At 36.5% G+C, this 27,441-nt stretch overlaps 1 protein-coding gene across 1 annotated transcript; it reads right to left on the reverse strand.

Annotated features, from left to right (window-relative positions):
* Positions 1-1,996: 1,996 nt before the first annotated feature.
* ALX1 (ALX homeobox 1) lies at positions 1,997-22,447 on the reverse strand. Its single transcript, XM_046013303.1, has 4 exons — positions 22,139-22,447; positions 19,072-19,376; positions 15,917-16,045; positions 1,997-2,431 (listed from the first exon to the last, which is right to left on the reverse strand). Exons 1-4 carry the CDS (start codon positions 22,362-22,364, stop codon positions 2,111-2,113), a joined length of 981 nt encoding a protein of 326 aa, XP_045869259.1. The 5' UTR covers positions 22,365-22,447; the 3' UTR covers positions 1,997-2,110.
* Between the last annotated feature and the right edge of the window lie 4,994 nt (positions 22,448-27,441).

Here is a 27,441-nt window from a genome sequence, read left to right on the forward strand (position 1 = left end):
CACATTGTAGGTGTTTAAAAAAAAAAAAGTGCTGATTGAATTAAATTTATACAAAGCATTGCAGATGTAGAACCTCAATTAAAAATCTGTTAAAATTTAAAAAGAATGAGTTACAGAAGCTTTAACTAATTATTAGAATACAATGAGAAAAAAAGTGTAGTAGGAAAACTAAGGGATGATGTGAAATTCACAATTGATTCAAAAATGAGTTTTTTTCCCTCATTTTAAAAATATAATGTACTAGCTGAGAGACATTAAAACTTCAATTAAGAAAGCAGGAGAAAATGAACATGAACACTACTAACTTGGGAATTTTTAAAAAGAAAATCTTACACTTTCGTTCTAAGTTTTAGTTACCAACATCCTATTGACCAGACACATGAATGTATTAGAAGAAGTCATTCTTTTTTAAAACATGAAGGATATTTAACAGCTGCCTAAACAATCCTCTAACAAGAGCTCCTGCATGTAAGCATAATTCTTAGGGCCAAAGTTGAACAAGTTTGTCCTGGGAAGAAAACTAAAAAGAGAGAACTCAAAAGTAATAAAGAACAGAGTTATTATGAAGTCAATGGATGTTTGTTTAGGACATCACTCATCTCCATCATCTGCTTGATTTTAAAGTTTTATTACAAAAAATGTCTAACTGCTGTAAATATTTTTCCTACTAGGAAAAGACACTGGATTTAAGTACCTTTTCTGAAATTTAGTTTTTAAAATTCATTTATTCCTGTCTTTTAGTCTAGAGGGCTTCCAAGCATACCCCTAAAGTCTGCAAGAACCACAAGGAAGATTCTAAGGGAGTACAAAGAGCAGAACTTGCTCTGAGCCAAGCCATGGGAGCCATCTTCATTTCAATTAATTTACTTTGCCTTTATGAATTAAGAGTCTTTTAAGGAGGTTGACATTTCACTCATCTGAAAAAGCTTGGAATGTGACAGGGGAAAGGGAGGAGAAGTAAATCAAAGGGGTTAGCAATTTTCCAGATGCAATGTATTTTTCTTTTCTTTTCCACCAGAAATTTTAGAGAGCCTTCTGACATTTTAATTCCCTATGCAAAACCACAGTAGCAAAAAAATGCTTACGGCTTATATATCAAAAAACAAACACACACACATGTGCACTTGCATAAGCCCAAGAAATATATATAAATTTGGATTTGCTGTTCTTTTAACTGAAAATGTTTCATAATAAAGCATAATGTGACATGTCAAAAAAAAAAAGCTTCTTCTGGTGTATTTATTAGAAGTTTGTGCGTACACTTTAATTGACATACTTTTCATTTAAAAGCAGCAGCAGGTTTTGTAACTTACATTTTTCCTAGTGTGTGATGCTAAGTCAGTTGGTGTTGGCTTTTTCACTGAGTTGGTGCTGACTTTTTCATTTAAAAGGTAGCATTTATAGAAACTATTCTCATGACTGTATTTTAAATCACGCCGGAATATTTCAGTTATCACCTTTAGCCACATGGTTTCAGGAAAGTATGCCCAAATATTTCATGCAAATGCTGGCCATTTCAGAAGAGTTCTATTTCATGGGAAATTCACTAAAACATCTATAAGTAAAAAAAATCTTTTAGGCCTGCAGATAAATTCTCAGCAGTGGGGGATATGCCCATTGTGTCTTGGAGCCAGAGAGAGAGAAATAACAGTCAACTCCCCAAAACACCCTGCTTCAATATTTACCTGACAGCTTTGGTATCTTGACACTTTCCCAGTGCATTTCCTCCTTTATCAGATATTATTTTACAAGGGATTTCTTGTTATACAGAACTGACATAAATCAATCTATAACAGAGGAATTTGTTTAATACATTTATTCTTTTAAGAAGTTGCATGGTCATATTTCATCGACTTGTACAATAGAAAAAAAATTTACTACTAAAACAGAGTTTGTAGAGACTGATGGATGGTAAACCTATTTAGTCTTTTCAGAGGTTCATTCTTAGATTTTAATGTTAAATAATAACAACTATTCATGTAAGCTGGTCTCACTGTATATCTTGACCTTTAGCAATTCCACACACAGCAGCTTATTGTGGTATCCTTTAAATATGAGAAATAGAATGTTTTACTTTGCCATTAAAGGAAAAATAAAAGAGTACTGTATGTTACATGGCCCATGAAATATTGGCAGTGTGCTCCTTGGCTTTCATTCGAAGAACTGCGATACTGGAAGACCTCCTTTCGAATTCTGGCTTTGTTTCAAATGCATGTCCATTGGTAGCCCCCGTAAGAAGAGAGTCAGTGAAAAAATTGTTGAGGGGCACATGGCTGAACTGGTTCTGGTGGTTTGAAAACCCCGTGTAACTGGAATCTGTCCGAGGCGAGTGAGAATAAGGTGTCATGCAGGAGGACGTGTCACGTGGTAACATGCATGAAGTAACCACAGAACCACCACTCGCATTTCCTGCCCACAAATTGTTCTGAATCTGGAATATATAAAACAACAAATATTACATTTACGCATTCTCACTTTTGTTCCCTTACATTTGTTAAACAGCATTGACTCAATTTTGTAACGATTCATTGTTTGCTCCCCCATTGGGTGGTCTGTAATGACGTTCTGAGTACATAAAGTGATTACTATAAAGTAATTATTTGGAAGATTCTTCCAATCTGTTATACTGTAATAGATCACCAAAACCCACATATCTGACCACATCAAATACTCTCAAAACATGTCAGTCTCTTGAGGATTCTTTTTATAGTCGTGATTTTTAAAATGAAATCTAGATTTAGTCATGATTCACGACAAACTCATGTGTTTAGAAGAGCAGTTTAAAAATAAGGTTTTAAGTTTAAATATTGCTTATCTTTCTAAACTCAGTGACACATTTGCATTATCTGAATTCTGTAGTTGGACTCAGTGTGGCAGCTTTTGTTGGAAACCATTCCTGATACTTACTATGTAGATTTTTAATCAAACTCATTATTGGAAATGTTTAGTCTCTCATTGCCTTCTATTTCCTATAGTCTTAAATACATAGCTCTGTGAATATGAGCAATATATACATATCTTAAACATTTTTTCTATGCTTTATCTATGATAAAGTGAGGTTACAACAGAATTATGACGTGTAAAATAATTTAAAATTCTAAAACATGACCATTACCAAATAATGAAAACACAACTGAGAAAAATATGCGGGTGGCGCCTGGGTGGTTCAGTGGGTTAAAGCCTCTGCCTTTCGCTCAGGTCATGATACCAGGGTCCTGGGATCGAGCCCCACATCGGGCTCTCTGCTTGGCAGGCAGCCTGCTTCCTCCTCTCTCTCTCTCTCTGCCTGCCTCTCTCCCTATTTGTGATCTCTTTCTGTCAAATAAATAAAATCTTAAAAAAAAAAAAAGAAAAATATGCGGGTACTAGCAAAAATATCAAGGAGTACAATTAAAGTACTATATAACATTTTATGTAAGACTGAAAACTAGATCATCACTTGTGTCCAGAAAATTCACATTTCTTAGTATTAAGAAACAACAAACACAAATTTCTCTAAATTTACTTGCAGATAAAGGAGACACTAAATAGAATTTGTATAATACGAGTTTTAAATAGGAGGTACCTTAGACCAGCTATTCAAACAAAGACAAGGAAAAAAAAAGTGATCACATGCAGTACTGAGAAGCACAGACAAAAATCATGCAGACAGTAGTAGCTGAAGGAAAACGAGAGTTTGAGCCTTAGAAAACAAAATTTTTAAATTGCAATACTATTACAAAAAATGTGAATTACAACAGAGCAGTAATACCTATGTTTATCACATCTGGCTTCCTTTTTTAAAATCAGGATAATTAGTATCATCTCCTCAATTGTTTTTAACACATACACAAATAATGTTTGCTTTTATTTATTTTTACATAAAGATTCCAGTCTATTGCATATAACCTCTGGTGTAGTCTCACAAGACTCACACTTAAATCCCTCTTTTTAGGACAACTTATTTTCGATTAATAGCATAAAATGTCACTGAATCTTCTACATGGCACTGTTGGAGATGCTACTCTGTCACTCAAGAAAAGACTGCTTAACCAGTTTCAAACAGAAGAGAAAATGTGAACAACTAATTTCATCTGTTAGTTGGGACTTCAAAGATTGGCACAATGCTCACTTCAGTGTTCTTTCAGAAATGGTTATTTATATAAATATATTTATAAGCTGCTTTAGCTATATTAAACCTGTGAGACATATCTATAGATACATACATATCTATAGATGCACATTTTATTAATCTTTAAGTCACCATGGGCTATGTTGTTTTAATTTGAGCTGATTCTACTAAATGTATCCCACTTTAGCCAAAATACAATGACTGGTGCCACTGACTGCTGAGTTATGTATCTCAAACCAGTAAGAGGGACTGTTAATGTCATTACTCTGTCAACCTGGCTCTTCTAACTGGATCTGGGTGATTTTTCCTCTGACATTCAATCAAACATTGTGCTACACTGCAAAACCCACAGTCACATGTCTGACAAAAGGGCTTTCAGGAAATGAAAGTGAACTTGCTTGCTTATTTTTGAAAAAATAAATGAAAGGCAAAATAGCGGTAGAGAAAGATTTACATTTTAAGTTTGTTAAAGGATTTCTCAATTGATACATAGTATTGCTGAAATTTAGTATTAAAATCATCTACTCATATTTCAAATGCATAGAAATGTTTTTAATAACTAAGCTTAAAAAAAGGAAATGAGGATGATAAAGGCAAGTAAAGTAATCTATGAATGTAAATTAAGAAAGTGTTCTCTCCCTAAAGATTCATATTAATTTATTAATTAATCTCCCTAAAATATTTCATATTAATCTATTATAATTCATATTCATATAATTCATAATAATTCATATTAATCTCCAGTTTCCCTGGCACAAACAAATACTTTTATTTTGATCAAAACTTCTTATCTGGACATGATCAAACAAGTTAAATGTGCTACTTTTGGTGAAAGAATTTCTAGCATATAGAAAGAAATGTTTTCTTAACAGAACAGACTGGTAAAGAAAGTTACTACAGCAATATTTTAGTTGGATTCGAGAAGATACCCATATAGTCCCTTGGGTAGTGATAATGTTGCACATTTTTACTGGTATGTCCTATCTCCTGATCTCTATCTCCTCCATCCCATATCTTTCTTTCATTTAAAAATTCCTGGCTTGTCTTCATCTGACTTTAGGGTTTTAGTTGGTTTTGATATCGAAAGTTAGATCCAAATCATAAAAAGACAATATCCCCAGTGAACTGAGGTTTTGCTTCCTCTGAAGCATTCCTTCTGGGTGGTTAAAGATCTGATGACAACAATCAAAATCATCCTCATGACAGCTAATGGCTATCAATTAATTACTGCATGCATGGTATTAGAGGTACTGTGAAGACTCCCTGTCATTTCTATACACTAAAAGATGCTTCTTTGCTTTTAGTAGCCCCATTTTGTAAAAGGTAAATCTACAGAACAGAGAGCTTGAGAACCTTCCACAAGATGTGTAACTCCAACGGGAGAGGTCAAATCTGAACCCAGCAAATCTTAGGAAATGCAACAATGATATAAAAACTAGTCTTACAAGCTGAAACTGTTTATTTACTTATTCATAAGTTTAGCTTAGTGGGGGTTCATAGGCTCTATTCTCTGACAGCAAAATCCCCAATGTTTACTCATAACTTTGTATTCATCCTTCAGCTTAACACAATACATAATAAGCACTTAATATAAATTTATTAAGTGACTGAAAAAAACGTGAGGAATATGAAATTTGAACTGATCCATCTTGCAGGTATAACCAAAATTTTATGGACAATTTATGCTAATATATCTAAATTTGTTTCAGGATATGAGTTCCATAATCACTATTCTGTATAATGTTGACAATTATCATGAAAATTTCATCCCTAGACACTATTGACTGTATTTCTCTAGGTCGTTTTATTTTCCTATCAAGTACTTATTCTTCATCATAGATACATCTTCTTGGAGATTCTGACCCATTAAGCATGGGGTGCGGCTTATGGGATCTGTATTAAAATGAGGGCAATGACAATATTACAGGAATTCTGAAAATCACCTGGGATTAGGAGACACTACTGAAGTCCAGCTTCCTTCAAAATGCAAAAAAAACCCTCGTACACTTTCAATTATATTTAATTCTTGTGATAAGAAGCTCCCCTCTTTAAAAATTTTTCATTCCGTTTAGGGGAGCTCTGTAAAAAAGTGAGCTGTTCTCTTCCTCTATCACTTCTATTTCCGTTCTTCTACTTCCGTTCTGTTCTTTCCATGAAAGAAGGTAGCATCCTTCTTTCATGTGAAAATCTTCAAATAGCTTAAGCAATTATGACACAAGTCTCTTTTTCTTAAACATTCCTCAAAGGCAGTATTTGATCAAATAAGAAAGCTGTTAAAGCTTGTGGTTGAATAAATATGCTGTCAAGGTAGGCTCAGGCTATGGGCCCTCCACCCCTCTACCAATTCTATTTTCATACAAGTGGTCATGTTAAAACTATGTGCTCGAACCTACTAGGCCTATTGTCTAAAACTGTATATATATTTGTTAACAGAGAAGCCAGACAAAAATCTCACTAACTCATTAGAGGAAATATATTTGCTATTAGATTTTGGAATGAAAGAATACATTTTTTTTCCTAAATAGGATCACTACTTTTCTTTTTTGGACTATTTCAGAGACACCTACCATGGTGGAGCTCAGTACCAAATAAATTTTAGGGTTGTTTTTTTTTTTTTTCAGGTCTCTAACTGCAAAATATTAAGTAGCTTCACAACCAGGAATACCATTATTAAACAATATCCACATCTTACTTTCCAATGTGCCAAAAAAAAAAAAAAAGACTGCCTTTTTTCTTCTTTATTGTGTTTAAAAGAAGTGGAAAATCTAAAAACATTCCATGTTTTAATGTGCTTCACAACGTTTTACAAAAGTTCTAGGGGTACCGTTCAAAACATTGTCCAGGAACTTAGCCAACCGTATCCCATTAGCATGAATGGAGGTTCGGATGACTTACTACTTTGAACATGTGCCCCTTAATGTTTTTCTAATCAAATGAAAAGTTAAAATTTAATTATTCCATGACTTTGAATTTAGGAGGAAAGTTGTTGTTGTTGTTGTTTTGTCTGATTCTTTCCAAATAGAAATAAAATTCATTAAACACTCATTTTTCTTCCAAGGAATTAAAAAGTAATATATAGAAAAGAAAAGGTTTACACACACACACACACACACCACAAACACACAAAGAGTTTTTCGCTGTGAATGTATATTCATGAGTTGAAATCATATGGTAAATAATGAATGAGAAAATTTTAAATCTCATTTACATTCACCTTAGAAACTTGATATATTCTTTTATAATCATAACTACAAACTTTTACTATATTAAACCTAGTGTATGTTTCTAATATATTTACTATGATTGATATTGATTAATAATAACATTGATTTATTATTTATATAATATTAATATTGATTTGATAATAATATTGATTTTATTATAGTAAGCAACTTTTCATACTTTGAAAAAAACCTTTTAAAAGAAACGCAAGTTTGTTTCTCTTCGCATTAGCTGTAAAGTACCATATGTAAAAACCGTTTCATGACAGCATTACATATTCTGTTTCCTAATGTTACTGCAGTTTAGAAGCCACTACCGGATGGAATTTAATCTGTATCCAAGAGACACACTTAATAACATGAAATCAATGAGTAACAATCATTCCCTTATTTTAAAGCAACTCTAAAACTAAATATTTTTCTACTAAAACAAGATTATTTAACCTTACTCCTTTTCTATATACAGCTTGCTCTTACCTGCCACCAACATCCATATGTACACACATACACACACACAGCCCACACACACATGCTATACTCATACTACCTTCACACCATATGCCTACACATGCCCCTGTGGGAGTTAAAGGTTGCTTTAAAAAAACACAGGTCAGGGATTCACAAAGAGGTATCTGTAATAATGCTTTAGCAATAGCTTCTTTGCATTAAAATCTCAAAGTTGATTTTTGGTTTTCCTCTTTGAGAGAATGTTTACATTTATTGACCAATTTGTATATTATTGAACTTATTATATAGATTTACTACCACATTATCACTTCTATAATTGACCAGATTTTTATATGGTCTCTTTAAAAAATGCTAACATGACTTTCTGCAAAAGCAATTTAACTTTTTAAAAGGCCATTAAATTCTTTATTAGCATAACCCTCCCTTTAAAATTTAGGGTGATAAAATGTTAATAAGAATCATACACTTAGTAACTTGAAGATATTTTTAGCTGTTGACTGATTTTAGGGTTCCAATAAGTTTTCTAGTAACTACATCAAGAAGTTGCTGGCAGGGAGAAAGAGTATAAATGTTTTTCTAAATAGTGAACTTGCTACTAGTGAGTAAGTCTCACTCGCTACCAGAGAATAAGTGAATAATTCTCAAACACTGATAGTTTGTCCATCTGGGAAAAAAAAATCCAATTAAATTAATTTCAAAGTGAAAAGATTTATCTGAGCATGTTCAGGTATACCTAAGATAGAAATGAGGGTACACTTTCATCAGTGCATACTTATTAGCTGTAATTTTCACATAAAAAATTCAGACAGTATAAAATTATTAAGATTTTTTGGGAACCAATTTACATTTCAAAAATTTCAAAAGTATACCTTTTCAACATATAGTATCATTAAGATGTAGTGATTAGAAATTACTTATCAGGAAAAGGTCATATATTAAATACTGGGTGCTACTTTGATTTTTTAAATAAAATTCCATCTTAGAAATGTGTGCAGAGATTTGGAACAAGGAAGAGTGAATTTTCCATTAAAAGAATCACTGTAGGGACGCCTGGGTGGCTCAGTGGGTTGGACGACTGCCTTCGACTCAGGTCATGATCCTGGTGTCTCGGGATCGAGTTCCGCATCGGGCTCCCAGCTCCACAGGGAATCTGCTTCTCCCTCTGACCTTCTCCTCGCTCATGCTCTCTCTCACTGTCTCTCTCTCAAATAAATAAATAAAATCTTTTAAAAAAAGATCACTGTAAGATGTAACAATCATATGAGACTAAAAATCTGAGAAGAAAACTGCTTTACAGAAAAGTAAGTATATATATCTTTTTAGTGCAAAAATTAAAAGCACTAATCTTCATAAGAAATGTTAATGTCTGGAAATTTTCAGAATGACATCACATTAATGTGTTTAAATTTTGCATTATTTAAATACTATTTGAAATAGGTGCTCCAAGTCAAAAACCTAAGAAACATTAAGGACATATTCTTTTCTCTTCTTTTAGTGCTGGATGCATTCTTAAACTGTATGGTAGTTATGGTCATTAAAAACACTAGTGGGAAATCTCACTTTATATTCCTAAAATGACACTTTTCAAATCAACTCACTTAAGGACAGAATAAAATAATAGGATTTGCTATTTTGCTCATTATTCAGCAACAAGGACCAACATGGAGTATTTTCCAATTAATTGTCACATTATTTTTATGTATTTTAATATATGCATGATAGTCATTGTTGACAGTACTTGATTCATTTTTAATGACACAATTCTCCAAATAAAACAAAATCCACAATTATAAGAAACAAAGATTAAAATATAAACTAAGTTTTCCTTGTGAATTAATAATTTAAAATATAAATCCAATATGCACAGAATATTTTTAAATTTAGAGGTTACAGGGGCTTAATAAATATGGCAAGCAAAACCTCTGAATTCAAACATATTCTAAGTTAAGGAGGGCACGTATTGTATGGAGCACTGGGTGTGGTGCATAAACAATGAATCTGGGAACACTGAAAAAATAAAATCATGTTAAAAAAATAATAAAATAAAAAATAAAATAAAATATATTGTGAGTTCACATTAACAATAACAGCATGGGCTGCAGATTTTAACCTACAGATCGTTGTCACAGACTTCTCAGGCTTAATTTCCCTCCCGGTTCTTCTCCATCCCCTGTAAGATAGTTTTTATATGTATAAGGAATGATAGCACTCTTCAATAATTTATTTTTACATTTGCCTTCTTATTTATTTTGGTAGTCTACTCAAATGCTGACAATACCTGCTTCATGTTACATGTAACTTATTTTTAATATGTACTTATACATATATATGAAATATTCTTCATAAAAATTGTTATACAGCTTGTATATTTTTATACATTAAATTATATTAGCAATTTCATATTAATATGACTTGTTGACCCAATGATATTAATATTTTTGTCCCTCCATTCCTCCTAAGAGAAGTTTCACTGTATCACTATGGGACCATTTCATTGGTTGTTTCACAGATATGAGAATATTTATTATATAACGCGTCAAGTATAGCTACATTACTAACATTAAAAAAAGATTTTTGGTTATTTATTTACTGTTTCAGATCGCTTTAAATTGCTAAACCACAGTGGCTGAAGGAGACAAGTTCCATATTCTTTCTTTAGCTTAAGAGAACCTTTAAAATTAGTAGAGAGCTGATGCTACTCTTAAGAGGGGCAGAGTGAACAATATTTTCATAATCTCTATTTTATAGAAACATTAACATTTCCTTAAAAAACTGTAAACTACAATTTTTGAAACAGAATTTGTTAAGCTAGAAATAATGTACACCGTTCATCTGTATTTTAAATTGCTCCAATGACTATATATATATAAATATAAATAATATAAATAAATATATGCATATATAAATTATTTATAACTTGAATCCAATCCTTGGTATGTTCAAACTCCCAGTGGCATATATTTATTAAGTCATCTATTAAACAACAGAAAGCAAGACACTGCATGGGTCCTGTTGTATATTATGTAAACAAAGATTTAGTTATGATTCTCACTATGCACTAAGTAAAATCCTATGGAAAATTTTGGTGGGAAACAACTTCAAACATTTTAAAATTTTTTGATGAAAATATTTTCTTCATGAGAAAATAATTTTGGTGGATTAAGAATACACTCAAACATTCCTTAAAGTACCGTATTTGGTTGTCTTAATTTAAAGAGGAAAGTACATTTAACTAAATCTGATCTTCCCTAGACCCTTAAGTAGTGAATTTACTCAAAAATCGGATTAGTTTAAATGCTACAATAACAGAACATTCACACCCCTTAGCTACCTCTCTACTGTAGAATCAATAATGACTAATGGCTACTATAGAGTTGTTACTATTTACTGAGCACTCATTATGTACTAGGCAATGTCCTAAGTACTTGGCAGAAACTACTGTTTCTAATCTTCACAAACATCGTATGAACTTGTATACCCACTTTATAAATGAGGAGAAACATGCTTAGAGGTTAATTCACTTGCCAAAGTTCTAAAATCTATTAAGAAGCAGAGCCAGGATCTGAACTCACAAGTCCCTGACTGTGAAGCCCATAGTCAAACATTAACATCTGGTCCTCCTCAAGTCCCATGACTTGGTGGTACCGATAGTTTGGAAATCAATTTGATCGTCACAATAACAGAAAAAGTAATACTCCACACCACCAATTCTTGTACCAATAATACCTCCGTTTTACAAAGAAAAAATCTGAACATCAAGGAAGTCAGGAGACTTACCCAAAGTTACCCAGAAAGTAAATGATAAAGTTGATGCACATGTGATCTAAGCCAAACCTAAGGTCATGAAACTAGAGTTTCTTTTAAGAATGAAGGCTGGCTCTAATCCTCCAGAAAATGTTTAGATCTTGAAAACTATTTTATTCAACAAAATAACTATTTTAAAAAAGTGCTTTGGTGTCCATAAACTAGAAATAAATTAGAATCTACTCTTGAAAGATACTTGCTTTTTCAACTCTAAGACAAAATTATATAGGTCCTTTTGGTCTGCTGGGTGTGGGTTGCATTAAGAAGTGTCTGCAGAATTTGGTATGAATATCACCTAGTTTGTAATCTTGCCCAAAAACCAAGATATTTTGTCTGGATCATTTATATAACCCCCGTGCCTCACACAGTACCTAGCATATATTTGTTGACTAAAATGCAAATAACTCTGGAAGAAAAAAAAATAAGTTGAAAGTGTTATGCAAAATCTTTGTAATCTATTTCTTTCAACAGAGGAAGAAATTGAGACTTAGAGAGGGAAAGTGAACTGCTCAGGACCCCAGAGATCCAGAAATCACCTCTTTTTACTGAGAATTGATTAATTTGGGGTTCATAAGATATTCCAGAATGTTGAAGTGAAATGACTTTTTTTCACATCTATTCAGTGTATACATAATTTGCTTAATACTATTGTAGTCTTTTTATGAAACATAACTACTTTTTTAAAAAGAATACCTGAAAACAGTCTAAAAAGTGTCAACATTTTTTAAACACTTTATATCATTATTTTATATATTTAAAAAATGAAAGTATGTTTGCGTTCCAAAATGATCTGGTCTTTTAGGATCAAAATTGAAATCTTTCATTGCTCAGTGATGCTGCTTAAAGAGCTCTGAACTCCTGCACTCAGAAAATCTGGACTTAAACTCAATGAGTTAATGGCCATACAAAAGAAGCCTGGGTTAAAATAAGCCCTCAACTGCTAGGTATTAATTTTACCAGTAGGGCTGTTGTTATTTTTTAATGAGATCAATGGAAACAAAGTATTTAGAACACTTTAGAAAATATTAATTATATTCATAAATAAACTTATTATAGGTTATATAGAGATACTTTTATAGTTGGCAAGATTATTATCCACATTGAACAGACCTGAAGAGACCCTTTTCTCAACCATTTCTGTTTTCATGTATTTCTGTGTATGCTTTTGTTTTCCTGCCAAATTGTTAGCTCTTTATTTCTGTCCTGTTTCTAGTTTCCAACTTTTTGGTAATTAATATTTTTTTCTGTAATTAGTAACAGTAACCAAGCCCAGTGTCTTACTACACTGAGTTGTTGGATTTTGCTTTGGTTCTTATTTTTCTGATTATAATTTCTATTTTCAAGGCACATGCTTTAAAAAAAAAAAAGTTTCCTTTAGGCTGAAGCTTGAGAGACATGATCTTGGCATAATTATTTCTTCAAAATAAAAAAAAAAATCAACCACATATTTTTAAGTTCAAATGGAATTTTCCTGACTTTATCCAATACCCACAGTGGGGAGTGAGAGACATTCTGATTTCAGCATTTTTGGCAACCAAATGTCTAATGACTTACTAATGTAAAAAGTTACAATAGATTTTACAGTATTGAGTTTTATTACTGTTGATGAATTATACTGTCAAAATAACTTCAAAAACAATAACTTCAGCATATGATGCCTGTGTTGCCATACTTAATTTAAAGTTGGTATAACAAATGCATGCAAATTTTGGAGGAACCACAGGGAAAATTAGTGCAAAATTCCCATGATTTGTGAAGGGAAATTTTTAAATTAATCCTTTGTTGGAGTGAAGAAGACCATCAAACGTATAATTTGATTGTACCATCTCCTTTCCTGCTTGAGGTACTTAGTACTTGAGGTACTAGTAGATTACCTCAGTGTGCTAACAGACCATCTCTAAAGCTATGAGGGACAGTAAAACAATGGCAAGATAATCCTAGGGGAAAAGCACGACTAAGAGTGTATTAAGTTATATTAAGCCCTTATAAAGAGTTTAGTTCGTGCCCGGCACTCTAATGTTTTATGTTGCACTGAAGAAGAAAGGTAAGTTAGAGATAAGGCAACCACCAGCAAGGCACAGGGAAGTGGGGAGGAGAAAAAAAAAAAAAAACACAAACAAATGGAAATGGGGTTTCCAAAGAAAAAAGCAAAAACTGAAATTAAAAGATGCAAAAAAGTATGTTGTAGTCAAGTGTGATGGAGCACACTTGACTAGTAAGACTCTCTGAAGTACATTTGAAAAGAGTTCTTCAATTTGTAACTTTACGATTTCTAAATTTATCACAGTGAAGTAGTTCGAAATATATCAAATACCTGCCAATACACACCATCTCGGTCATTTTCATTGTTATTTTACTGGTTCTGTGTTTAGTTTCTGCTCCCCTGAGCGAAACTGCAAACCTGAATAATGCAACTTAAGCTTTACACTCCTTTGGTATTCATTTATTAATTATTCAATCTTTTCAACACAGGCGTTGGGAGAGGCAGTCTTTTGGACGGGTTAAGATCTTGCACGTGGGAGCCAGACTGCCTGTGATGAGATAGATCTCAGCTTCGTCCCTAATGAAGGTAAGTATCTCCCCTTTCTGTGTCTCAGTATACTCATATGGAAAATGAGGATAATTCATCAATAACACCTGTTGTGTAAGATCGTGATAAGGATGAAACGAGTTATTCCATGTAACCCTCTCAGAACACAGCCTGATCCCGTAAGAGTCACGGCTGTGTTAACAATCACGAACCCACCACAGTGCCTGCTATCACGGAGCTTAGAACCTACCAGGAAGACTTCCTCACAGCACTTTGTTCACTACTCAACTAGGACACTCAAAACTATTGGGTGAATCAAAGCTCATTTGCCCTATGTTGATAAGGAGCAGAATAGCATATATATATATGCTTTTAAACTGGAGGAAAAAAATAAAGGAACTCCTTTAAGATAAATCTTAGGGTAAGAAAAACAAGGTTCTTCTGAGGCAAGTATGGACATTTATTCAGAAGCTCCTGTCTTCTAGTAGACTGCAGTGGCAAGGCTTAGCTGCAGCAGCCCTTTACAGGCTGTCCTGTGAGGAAGCACTCCTGTGATCACGGGTCATTGCTGTCATCACGGGCCGATTCCTTAACTCCCCATGGGTCTCCTTTCCCAACATTTAGAAGGACAGAACCAGGTGATCTCTGAGGCTTTTACTCACATATAATAATACATTAATAAATTTGGTGAATTTATCTGGAAGGGTGAAGCTCTCAAAATAGGTTTTTAAGAATCATAAAAAGCATCAGAATAGGAGGATGCACAAAACTAAAGGACTGAATTTGTGCTCACAAGGTATGAACTTAGAGTTGAAGAAAATGAATACCCTTCAGTTCGAGGTTGCAGCGATTTGGTTACGGGACTATCAAGGTCTCCCCCCAGCATATATGTTACATATTTGTTTTCAAAATGGTCTGTAACAATGTATATCCTTAAACAGTAAGGAATGAAATAACAAATATCTTGTTCCTTATAATACAAGTGTTCCTTATCATGGATCAAATATAGTTCTGAATACTATAATTCAGGAATAGGAAAAATTAATATCCAATTAAAAAGATAAAATGTATCTTGTTTACATGAATTACAAACTGTGAGAAAGAAAAAAAGGTCTCAAAATTAAAGGGAAATAATGAGAAGAAAAGGAATTTCTACATGCTCTTTACAATGAGATGAGAACTCCCATAGAAAGGGGTGGATGTGTTTTTTAATGTGGTAAATTTTTTAAATGATCTTCAGTACTAATCCTATATATGTTTTAAGTAACCAAAGGCTAAATGTTTCCCTGAAACAATGGGTAACTTCAAAGCTAGAAAGACAACATAGAAAAAGAGATATTTTTAAGTGGAACTGAAGGTTTCATAGACCCCACCAGGCACTAGGTTAGGGGATGGCTCATAAAACATTAGCCACCGAGATAGCACGCCAAGCAATGCTTTATTTGTTAAAAAAGTTAACAAAGGAAATGAGTCTGAATAGTTAAAATGTAGACTAATTAAAAGGCTTATACTGTGAATGATGCTACTTCAGTTGTTGGCAATGTGTGATAAGGAAGGGACCCTAAAATATTTTTGAACAAATGGCTCTAAAAGTAAATAATAATGAAATAAATATTTTAGTAAAATAAGCATCTAACAAACATGGAAAAAGTCTTCTGGAGGTTAACATTTTCATTCTTGACTATTGCATTAGACATAATAAAGCCAATAATAATATTCCTTTTAGGAATATACAAACCACATCTATTTTTCGCGATCAGTATTCTGTGACGTTTACCATACCTGTGGATAGCTGTCAGTCCTTGGCAAAACTGATATATCATAGGTGGCAGCAAAATGGCTTTTAGCTTGTTGTATTTGGCCATAACGTTCTCTTTTTCTCCACTTGGCCCTTCGATTTTGAAACCAAACCTAATTTTTTTAAAAAGTAGAATTTTAGCTGAGGAATATTTGAGAATGCAATGGTGATGTTAAAAGACACAGATCAGAAAGAACAAACCAGGTGTACAAAATCACTAAGAAAGAAATTTATGTCACAAAAGTAGCCACAAGTTTTACTTTCTATTTCACCCTGATAAGTGGTATGTCCATGAGGCAATATGAATTAATAGAAATATTAATTTATAAATATAAATTATATTAATAATTCATATGTTATAATATATAATTTATAATATATTATGAATTGTATTAATATTAATATTAAAATATATATATTTACTATGTCTCAGACTCTGAGTTTTTTTTTTTTTCATTTTGGAAAATAAAAAGGAATTAGATTATATGATTTTGAAGACTCCTTATGTCTCCAAATTATCATAGATAATCTTCCTCTCAGAGAATGCTGCAAATCTGGAAGATATTCATGGTTTTTTAGTATGGGGTTATGCACATAACATTAACCCAGCCAAACTCTAACCAAATTAATATCTGGATCTGTCAAAACAATTATCTTTAGAACATGTCACAGAGTGAAGACTGTGTTGGGTTGTACCCATACCTTAGATAATCTTAGAAAAATTTAAACACAAAGATTACATCCAAACATATGGTACTGGCAGAAATATCATGATTATTTAGAAACAGAAAACATTAAGATCACATATTAGATTGAGCATGATAAAGACTATAGGTAAAATGGAACCATCTGAAATTGAACTCTGGTTTTAAAATATACAAATGTGCTTACTACATAAATTACACCACTTATAGTAGTTATCTTTCCTTATAAGAAATGTTCAAAAATCTCCAAATCATTTTTCCAATATAAAAGACTTATAGGTAACACAAATAATAAGATAAATGGGAAGATATACCCACGTTCAAGAAAGCCTATGAGTTACTAGAGCCTCTATAGAATCACTAAGCTCTCATCCAAATTTCTCTATTTCTATACTAATAATATTTATCATAATAACCATCTTCCTCATCACTAATTCACACGTGGAACTCTCCAGAATCTTCACTTAGTATTTTAATCGATTAAAGGGAGACACAAAAAGTTATATTCAGTATGTGTTATTTGATATTTTTGAGTAGACATTTCACAAGCAGCTGTCAGGAAGCTCTTTAGCTCTTCTGAACTATGTTCAGAATACGAAATACTTACAAAAGTAGCTGGAAATCACATATCAAAGTGCAGACTGTTAAAATTAACTTAAAATTTTTACTTTCTTATAATCTTCTCTATCCTTACCATCATACTTATGCACACATATTAAGCCTCAGTTCAATATACAAGCATGTGCTGCAAATTTAAGGTGGCACTTTAGTTTCCAGCAATTAAAATAAGGCAATGAGAGCTACCTGTTCAGTATGGTTTCTTAGAACACTGCTGGTAAAGGTGTATTACACACAATGCCTAAGGCCCATAATAACAACAAAAGAAAACATAAAATATTTTCTCCCTGTCTTCACAGACACTAGGAGTATAGTAAGGGAATTTGGTAATGAAATTTTTCTTTTTTTTCATTGAGAAAAGAGATCTTTACAATCTCCTTAAAATAGGTATGAATTATCACTCTGATAGGAAAAGCCAGAAAGAGAAAACCTGAGTAAATTACATTCAGGTTGGCTCACTGTGCATGTTTTTAGACAAAAAGTAATCAGGAGTTGGCGAAATGTTAAGGCGAAAACATCGATTGCACACAGCTGATCACGCTATAAGTAAACAAATTTTTCTATGGTTACAAGTATAACTAATCCAAATATATGAACACAAGGCAAAAAAAAAAAAAAAGCACACACACGGGACTGATGTTAACACTTGACAATTCAGAATTCTTTAGTAGCATCAACTTTCTGTATATTTACTTCCTGAACTAAAATAAAGTAACTATTTGCTCCACAAGCTAAAGAAAAATCCTGCTGCTTGGTATTCCCACACCACCAAATGTTACCTTTAATGATGAAATGGCCTTGCTATGGCTTAATCTTCAGAAGAAACACTATTACTCTCAGGACAAAATTCTTCACTCTCTTATTCATTTCTCTATTCTTATACTGTATGGGAATTGCAAACTTTAATATTCTCCTATTTGGCGTAGTAAAAACGCACAAAGAAACAGGCTATTCCCTGAAATTGTTATTACTTGAGAACCAATAAAATGTTGTTTAAGAATACCAACTCTAGTAAAAATAAAATATGCCTAAGAGATAGACATTTACTTCATATAATTTTTTTTCAAATGATTTAAAAAGTTTAGTATATTGTGCCACCCAATATGATGATTTGAATATAACTTAAAATACAATTGAGTATATACTTTTAAATTACTTTAAGAGCATTATTTCTATTGCCTCTGCAAAAAAGATACAAACTATCTACATTTAAAAGTTAAAATGGAATGGCAAGGCAACTATTAGAGCTAGAAAAATTATAAGTGAGCTATATGACCTTTCTTTATGTGTAGTAAAAATAAGTTATTGTATATGTAACAAATGCAAATTTGTAAGATTGTCTCATTTTTTTCTTTGTTTTATTATAGCCCCAACCTAATAAAATTATAGATCTATGGGCCCTTACACAAAGAATTTACCAATACCTGGTGTGTAATGTAAAAAGAACCTTAACGTCTGATAAAATAGAAAAAAACAAAATAAAATAAATGTATTAGTAAATAGCTATGATTCTGGTTTTTTGCCCTTTAAAAATTAATATTTAAATCAGAGATATTTATGATGTTCTGTTTTTTTAAATAATCATTAATTTGTATGCCTATGCAATAACTCAAGTGTTCTTTTAGGTTTTTGTGTGAGTGATTAAATTCTTTGCAAGGAAAAAGAAATTTTAGTAGACCTACATGCATATAGTACATTGTTCTATACCTTTAGTTGGAGAATCAATTTCTTCTTTTGTGGCAAAATGCAGCCGCTGAATTATTCTAACAGTATCTCCCACTCCCAACACACACCCAAGGCCTTCATTTGGCTCCTACCTGCACCCTGGCCTCCGTGAGCTCTGTCCTCAGAGCAAGCTGTTCTCTGACGTATACATCCGGGTAATGGGTTTTCTGAAAGACCTTCTCCAGCTCCTCCAGCTGCAGGCTGGTAAAGGTGGTTCGGTGTCTCCGCTTCTTACTGCTGGATACGTTGCTGTCACATTTATCCCCAAGTTCATCCAGTTCTCCCTTTTCTGGCATCCCTTTCACGGGAGACATCCGGAGACTGTTACAGTTGTCCATAGCTCTATTTAGTTCGGTGTGAAGAGGCTGTCCTTCTACTTTGGTGATCCCATAGTTCACTGTACCCAGAGGGGGGAAAACAACAGTTCTGAGGATTGTGAAACATTTCAATGAAGAAATTAAGTTGAAGTCATTTAACAGAATTAGGAAAGTAGTCTGTTGATGGTTTGCTGTGCCAGTATTAATTCAAACATCATAACTTGTACTATTATTAATCCACCTTGGGCAGGTTTAAAGCCATTTCAAAATGTGTTACATGGAACTCATATAATTTACCAGATTTTACAGTTCTATTTTACAGGGCTAATGTAATTATTAGGCACATAATTTAGAATCAAATAAGGTGATCAAATTAAAAGAGGTTCTAGATTTTTTTTAAAAATCGGGCTTAATCTTTGAAAAGTGAACCAAATTTAATATAAGTAGTGTATGTATTTATTCACAGCAGACAAAATTGAGCTACTTTAAGATACAGTTTTTTTCTACTGTATGTTGAATATTTTGACTGTATATTCATGTCTGCTTTTTAATGTTGTTGTTGTTGTTGTTGTTGTTGTTGTTTTTCAAAAAGTGACCTGCTAAATTAATGACTTTCATGTCAGTTTCTGGAAGTGCTTCTTTTAGAACAGAATAAGACTTAAGTAGACTTCTTCAGTGTAAAAACTCTCTTGCGATTCTTTCTCAATAGGTCATATATATGATTAAGTCATAAAATATGTTTTAAGACAGAAAGCTTTCCCTAAAGCAGAGACATTAAAACATCTATTAAAAGATTACAAAAGATGTCATCTTCCATTCTGTTTAGGAGTGTTTTACTTTCAGTGATTTCCTCCAGATTTGACTGCATGCTTGCAATATGATATAAAACAAAAATCTATCACATGGTGCCACACACACACACACACACAGACATGCAATGGACACACGTAATGAAATTGGAAAGAGTTTTTGAAAAAGTAAAGAACCCAGCCGGAACAATAATTTCCAAGGAGCTGCCATACTTTTTTTGTCTTTATCTGTTTTTAAATAGTCTCATAATGTATTTTAGCAACTGTTCTAATCATTATACCAATGTTTTGAACTTTAAGACCTAAAATAACTTAAATGCTTAATATATTTTATGCAAAAGATGTGATGTAAAACTAGATATAAAGAAGAGCCATGACTGATTAACAATAAGGTTTTGTCTAGCGCTGAGTTAAATGGGGGAACTTCGGTAATTAGGGATGGGGGAGGGGAAGCAGCCGTGAAGCTAAGGGCATCTCAGGAGAAAGACAGGAGCTTTCCTAAATTTAGCGAACTGCTGCCTACATTCATCTTACTTAATACTTTCCTATTAAAATTCAACCTAAAAGTGTGATGTTTGTTAAAAAGTTGTTAAGGTATCAAAAATCACCTATTTCTCTTCTCCTTGTGGATTCCCGACAATTTGAAATAGGATGTAGTCCTATACAGCAGTTGTTAGGACGTCAGAGAATCGTTTTTTTGTTTTTTAAATCCTGTCCATTAGAATAATTTTACGTATACATGTAAGAATTCCAAAAATAAAGATACTGCAGTCTGAAATACAACTAAAAAGTCAAAAATTAGCATATCAAAAATAAAAATTAATTGCGTGTGTCTTTCTAAATAAATGACAAACGATTTAACTGATTTTCTCTGTCCTTCCCACCTGTATTTTTGGTTCAACCTTGCAAGTCAAAAGTAATTTGCAATGCCGAATAAGTAAAAGATACGAGATTTTTTTTTTAAACTTACTGTGTACAAAGTATTTCGAAAATGAGCTCCTATGAGCCAGTACCTTGCCGGATTTTGATTCTCCATTAAAACAGGGGGCGGGAGGCTTGTTGTAAATATTTCACACTTAATTCGTTTGTTATTTTAAAGCAACCCACTCCTTACAGTTTAACTGTGGAATATATACAATGATAAGGAGAAGTCCTCTTGGAATTGTAAACTTGCTTTAGCTGTCTCGATCTAAAAAAAATAGGTTTGTATTGGGTTACAAGATAGAAAAGATAGATGGTTTGTTTTGATAACATTTTGACTTTGAGATACTTGGCCGTTCAAAGTTGAAGATTTCACCCAGAAGCATTCCGAGAGAGGGCTCTTAGGTGACTTTTAATGTGGAGTCAGAAAAATAGACAATACAGAGTTCGGGAGTAAGTGCTTATATTGGGAATTCTTTACTCGAAGCTACTGAAAGTGATGTGGTGTTCAGGAAAAAAAATTATGTGTACTGTATTGCAAACCCAAAGAATCAGAAGTCACAACTTCACACAAGCTAATCTACCAATCTTCCAGTTTCACAAAGAGAAATACTGCTACGTCTTGGGAAACTTTTCTTAAAAGGTTTTTCACCTAAAGGAACTCAAAGTTTTCTTATTCGTGACGACAGTGACATCCTCTAACGAGCTATGATGGATTTCTGCTCCGCCTGCGAGGGCAGCGCGTCGGGCTCACAGAGGAAGAGCGCTGTCTTGACTCAATTACACTCTCTTTACCGGCCTATCAGTTTACGCCTGGGTCCTGGGCAGAGGGAGTCCGGGACGCAGAAGGGACAGCACTCGACAGCTAAAAGTGAACTGCTCAGAGGCAATCTAGTGCCTCGTCCTTCCTTTGCCCTTCCAAGTCGGCTGCAGCCAGAACACCCCTTCTTAAAACGCTCACTGTTCCATTGCCTTCCTCCGCCCTCCGGACTCTCTCGCTCCCCCTTTCCTTCCTTCCTTCCATCCTTCCTTCCTCCCCGCTTGCCTGTCCCGACACTTCCCCGCACTTAGGGTTTGCGGAAGGGTGGCCGAGGCTCGGGCAGGCGACTCACCGCCGCTCTCCTGACAAGGAGAAGCTCTCTCCAGGCGCACGTGATGCTCGGCGCGGGGCAAGGGCCCGAAGGCCTGCACGCATTTGCCTGCGGACGCTTTGCTGTAAAAGGACTCATTGTCCAGCGTCTCCATAACGTGCTCCAACGCGCCTCCTGCGCCCATGTAGAAGTCACTGTTTTTACTCGGCGGGCTCTTGAGCGCAAACTTCTCGCTCAGAAACTCCATAATCCTGGAAGGCTGTCGCGGAGCTCCTGGGGCGCAGAGGCTTGAGAGCGCTGGGGGAGGGAGCAAGTGGGCGGGAGAAGGGAGGGCGGAGGAGGGAAGGGGAAGCGAGCGCTGCGGCGCCGGGAGCTTCCCGGCTCCGAGCCCTTTAATACGTCCCGGATGGAAAGGGGGCACCCGAAGTTGCTTTTATATCTTGAAACTCAGCTGGGCTCAACGGGCAACCTCCCAGTTCTAATGAATATGAAAATAGGCAGGCAACTAACTCCACCCAGGGTCCCCCTCCGCCCTCACCCCACCCCCACCTTCCCCCACTTACCCGGGCAGGGCGCGTCCAGGCCTAGGTTAGACAGACAGCTCCATTTCAGACAAATGCCAGGAGGGACGAGGCCCCCGACACCCAGAAACATTGTCGCCGCGACAGCGGACTGGCATTTCGGAAGAGCTTGGTGAGATCGCAAAGCAGTTAACCCTCCACTCCCTGCTCTCTGCGCCCTTCCGGGCCGTCTGCCCGACACCCGCTCCCCACCCCGCCCCCACGCCGGCCACTCACTACCAGAAAGATTTAGAGGCGTCTTAAGAACTTGAAAGGAAGTATTACTCTAAAGGGCTTTTATTTCATCCGTAAATCGTTTATGTGGAAGATCCACATTAACCCGAATCGCAAGAAGCCAGTTACGTTGGCAGCTCTTCACCGGGTCGGCGCGCGGTGGAGGGGCGGCTTCTGCTTCTAACCCGGAGGAGCTCGGCGTCCCGGCGCTCTCAGCGCTCTCTAGCCCGTGGCCTTTCCTTTCTTTCTGGAATGCCGCGGCTTGTGGACGTGCTTGCGATGGGTAGGAGAGGAAAGCGGAGCAAGAGGCACTGAAAGCATTAGGCCAATACCAATCTACTTCCTCACTCTCCTCCCAACGCTCCCTTTGGTCCATGATTTTATCATTCGATCCAGATTTTAGGAAAACCTGTTAGGAAAAGAGCCTCCTCCAAAGGGCCTTTAGTATAGGCCAGAGGGACGCTCGTTTCACAAGGCTTATGAAAGAGGAGGGCCTTCAGCGTGGTTTTTCAAACAATTAGTTTTAAAGGGTGGGGTGGAATTACTGTGAACTGCGCTTGCCGGGAGCGAGGGGCGCGCGCGGAGCTGGGCGTACTAGCGAGCCGGCGTTTCGGGCGCCGGCACGGCCTGGGCCTGGGTTTGGGTTTGGACCCGGGGAAGGGTAGTGGGGAATGCTAGGTTGGGCGGAGAGCTGGCCGCTCCCTGAGGGCAGGGCAGCACTGCGGGGTTGACAATTGCCTATGAGCGGCTTTGGGATTGACTCTGGCTTCCGAGAAGCCCGCGGCGTCCAAGGGAAATATGTTCAGTGCCTTGGGCACGAAAAGGCAGCCATTTGCAACGGGCTCTTGAGTTGGCAAATATGGTGAAAAGCTCCCACAAGTTGGGGCTATGCACTGCACCTTCCCAGCAAGGACTGCGTTCGAGAGTCCTGACAGCCTTTCTCGCACAGGCCTTCGCAGCGCCCGTCGCGCTTCCCTAGGCCAGCCTGGAAACGACCCCAAGCTTTGGGCACGCTGGGCAGCCCCGACTCTGAGAATAGTGAGGCCAGGCCTAACCCTGGCAGGCATTCTGGAAATTTCCAGCTTCTTGCCGCCCTGGCTGGCGCAAGACTCCCTGGTAGACCCTCTTCGAGGCCAAGACAGGCCTGCAGCCTCGGAGGAACCACCTTGGAGCTCTGCGCACCTCTGAGGGGCTTCTTAGTTAGCACGGCCCTGGAAGCGGGCAGGACCTGGGCGAACCGAGCCAGAGCGGACGCCGGGAGGAGCAGCCTCTTTGCGCCCGGGACCTTTCTCCCGAGAGGGGTCTGGGGGTACAAGCTCAGTTCACGTGGCGCCGCGCTCAGCGTGGCCTTGAGTGCTCTGTCGGGTTCTCGAGAGTTGACACTATCCCTGGAATTACACAGCTTTTGCTGTCTTCTTATTACTATTTCCCGAGCCCTGCGGCAGGCACCAACAGCGAACTGTTAAATTTCAAGGGGGCGCGGTCAAAGAAAAACTTTCCCGGGGCTGAGCTCCAGGAGATAGCCAGACTGTATCCGGACGCAAGAACGACCCTGGCACCGTAGGCTGGAAGGAAAAACAACAACAACAACAACAACAAAAAAAAAAAACAAAACAAAAAAAGAAACCAAAAAACAAACAAACAAACAACAGCAACAACAAAAAACCAACAAGGAAACGCTGGCAGGAGGTTACCCAAGGCGACCGAACCACACTTAAGGCAGAGTAGCAGCCTTGCGCTTCTTCCTGGGCACTTTTTAGCTAGTTTTCTAGCTGTCCTTGCTGGAAAGTTGGGTGTCCAGTTATCCACTCATTTCTGCGTGGGGTGATGATTTTTTACTCTTCCCTAGCCCCCCTGTACCCAACCGTCAGAGATATTCTGCAAGTCTGACCTTCTGTAGTAAACATGAAGATAAAAGAAATGGTCATTTAATAGATTTTTTTAAAATTTCCCAGCAGCAAGAATAACGCCTTGCTGACTTGAGGAAATACACAAACAACTCTTTAAACTTAGTTACGTCGTAGAGCTCTGTCAGCTTGTTTATAAATATGCGTCTTAAGAACGCTAAATTTCCTGAAAAACATTCGATGTATTTTAAATGAAAGACATATGATGCAAGCTCTGGGGTACTTGTATACCAATAAAGATCCAGCTCATAGAAGAAAAACTACAGGGGAATCAAGGAGGATAGCTGCTTAGTAAACGGTTCCTATCCCACACCTCAAAACCCATTTTTGATTATAGCGGTTGGAGGGATGGGTGCAAGGTGTCAGCAACCACACTTCATATCCTGGAGCCTCTTGCAAACGCAAATCTATTACACGGAATGCTGTGTTTGGGGACATGTAACCACTTGTGCCCATAACAGAAGGAACAGCTAATGGCAAACTCCCATAACGAATGCTTAATCTGCAGTTTTTGGCAAGAAGTTGGGTCTCTGGTTGCCAAAAGCTGCATTAAATAGATTTTGAGAGGCTGAGATGGAGTTTATGGTAATGACACAGCTTTAGCCCTTGGAGCATTAATAATACACTTAAAATAATACTAATTAAAATAATAATAATTAAATCGTTTCTCAAAGTCACAAGAAGAGGGACAAAATCAGATTGGAGGCAATCCCTCCTTCTGTGAGATCTACCTGAGCCTTTTCTGCCTGATGCTTTGAGGATAACCTTCCTGGAAATTGACCGTAGCACTTCCATAAATACTTTCTACCCAAACCCGGCATAACTCTTCCCTCCTCAGTGGGCTTTTAAAGCCACCCCTAATCTTCATTCCTTATCCTTCCTTTCTGCAAATCCAACCAGTCAGCTTGCTCAGGGCCCCAGGGGTCAGTGTCCTGAGGAACCATCGGCTGGCAAAAAGACCCAGTTTATTAAGTCAGGTTCTAATTGGGATTTTATCTGCGCAGGCGCAGTCCATCGCCCCCAGGCTACCATTCCTTCTTTGCTCCACCGTTCTATTCTGTCTTTGAGGGTACTAGTGATCTCTTTCTGCATTCTGAGCCTGGGTTCTAAGCTCAGGTCCTGCTCCCCATCCTTCATGTCGGTCAGATCTACCAGGAGTAAAGTTGCTGTGCCTCCTCTTCTCCTCTGCTTTCTTCAAATCTGGACTTTCTCAGTGGGCACCAGCACTCGCTGGAAGTGGTGGGAGTGTGGTGAGAGGGGTAGGGAAGGGACAAAGATGGGGAACTATCAATTTCTTTTAAAGCCTAACAAAATTAAGTACATCTTAGAATGCCATCACCTTCAGGTCTCTGGGTGCTGTGAAGACATTGATGTTTCTTCACATCGCTTTGATGGGGGAGAGGGGGCGGGAGGGCAGATGCGACGCAGTGCCTGCGGGGAGGGGGGAGGGGGCGTCAGTAAGTAATGTACCCTAGTCCAGAAAGCAAAAGAATTGAGGGTTAACGGACCTACTGTAGATTCCATTGCAACCTCTTTGAAAACGTGGGTTTCTCCTCATTCCTCTGGTGGGATCAGTTGCTAACAGGGGAAAGGCTATTTTGTGAAGGGACTCCAATGCTCCGATTTGAAGTTACATCTAACATTCCTGCACTGTTTGTGGTTGTTGCTGTTGTTGTGAGGTGCCAACTCCCCAAACACAGCAATTTGGAGTGGGCTCCCCCCCCCCTTTATTTAGCTCCCAATAGAGCCTAGAAGTAAAGTAATTGAATACACTGAAACTTGTTGAGAAGCCCACTGAAGTGACGAATTGACTCCTCCAGACAGGGACACAACATGTAAATTCAGATAGGTCAAGTTCAGGTAAGAGGTTGGCGGTCTGTCAGCTTGACTTATTTTATTTTTATTTTTATTTTTACTTATTTTATATTTAAAAGAAATTCTCATGGCCTAAAAGCTGCAGTTAATGTTCCCCTCCCCCATGAGGATATATTCTGGGAAATGAAAAATATTTGAGTACATACATCAAAGCAGCAGTTGAAGCAATGTGTAGACCACTCTAGTTCCTTTCCTTCTCAGCTTATTGAAAGAAACGTCACACTTACAGAGTAATAGCGGGAATGTCAAGATTGTATTGCAAGAACTTTAGTCTTAGCACTTTCTTTTTGTGGTGAGAGTTTGAGACCTATTACTAAGTACAGCAAGGAAAAATGCGTGCTGAATCAGATGAACGATGCCAAATGTAGAAAAGCAAGGGTCTGGAGAGGGGAGGGAAAGCTGGGTGGAGGGAAAAGTCTCATGAAAAAGTACTCAAATAATTGAATGTCATGTATGATGGCAAGAAGCCAGGTGGCCTCGTGTTTGTGTGTGCTCTGCTGCTGTTTCCCTTCCCTGGCTTCATCTTCAGCCTTCCCAGAGCTCTAAAGACATAACAGATACAGAAATATATTTTGCATTGAGGCAGCTCAAGAGGTTTCCCTCAGAATAAAAATATATACATACACGAAGAACTATTTAAGCTTTTCTTTTAAATACATGTCCCAATCCATTATCATCTACTCCAGAAAACACACCTACAGACTAATGTATAACTTTGTCATGTTTTTGAAGCTTCTGTATTTCAACT

The sequence above is a fragment of the Meles meles genome, chromosome 7 (assembly GCF_922984935.1).
Source record: "Meles meles chromosome 7, mMelMel3.1 paternal haplotype, whole genome shotgun sequence".
Taxonomy (NCBI): Eukaryota; Metazoa; Chordata; class Mammalia; order Carnivora; family Mustelidae; genus Meles; species Meles meles.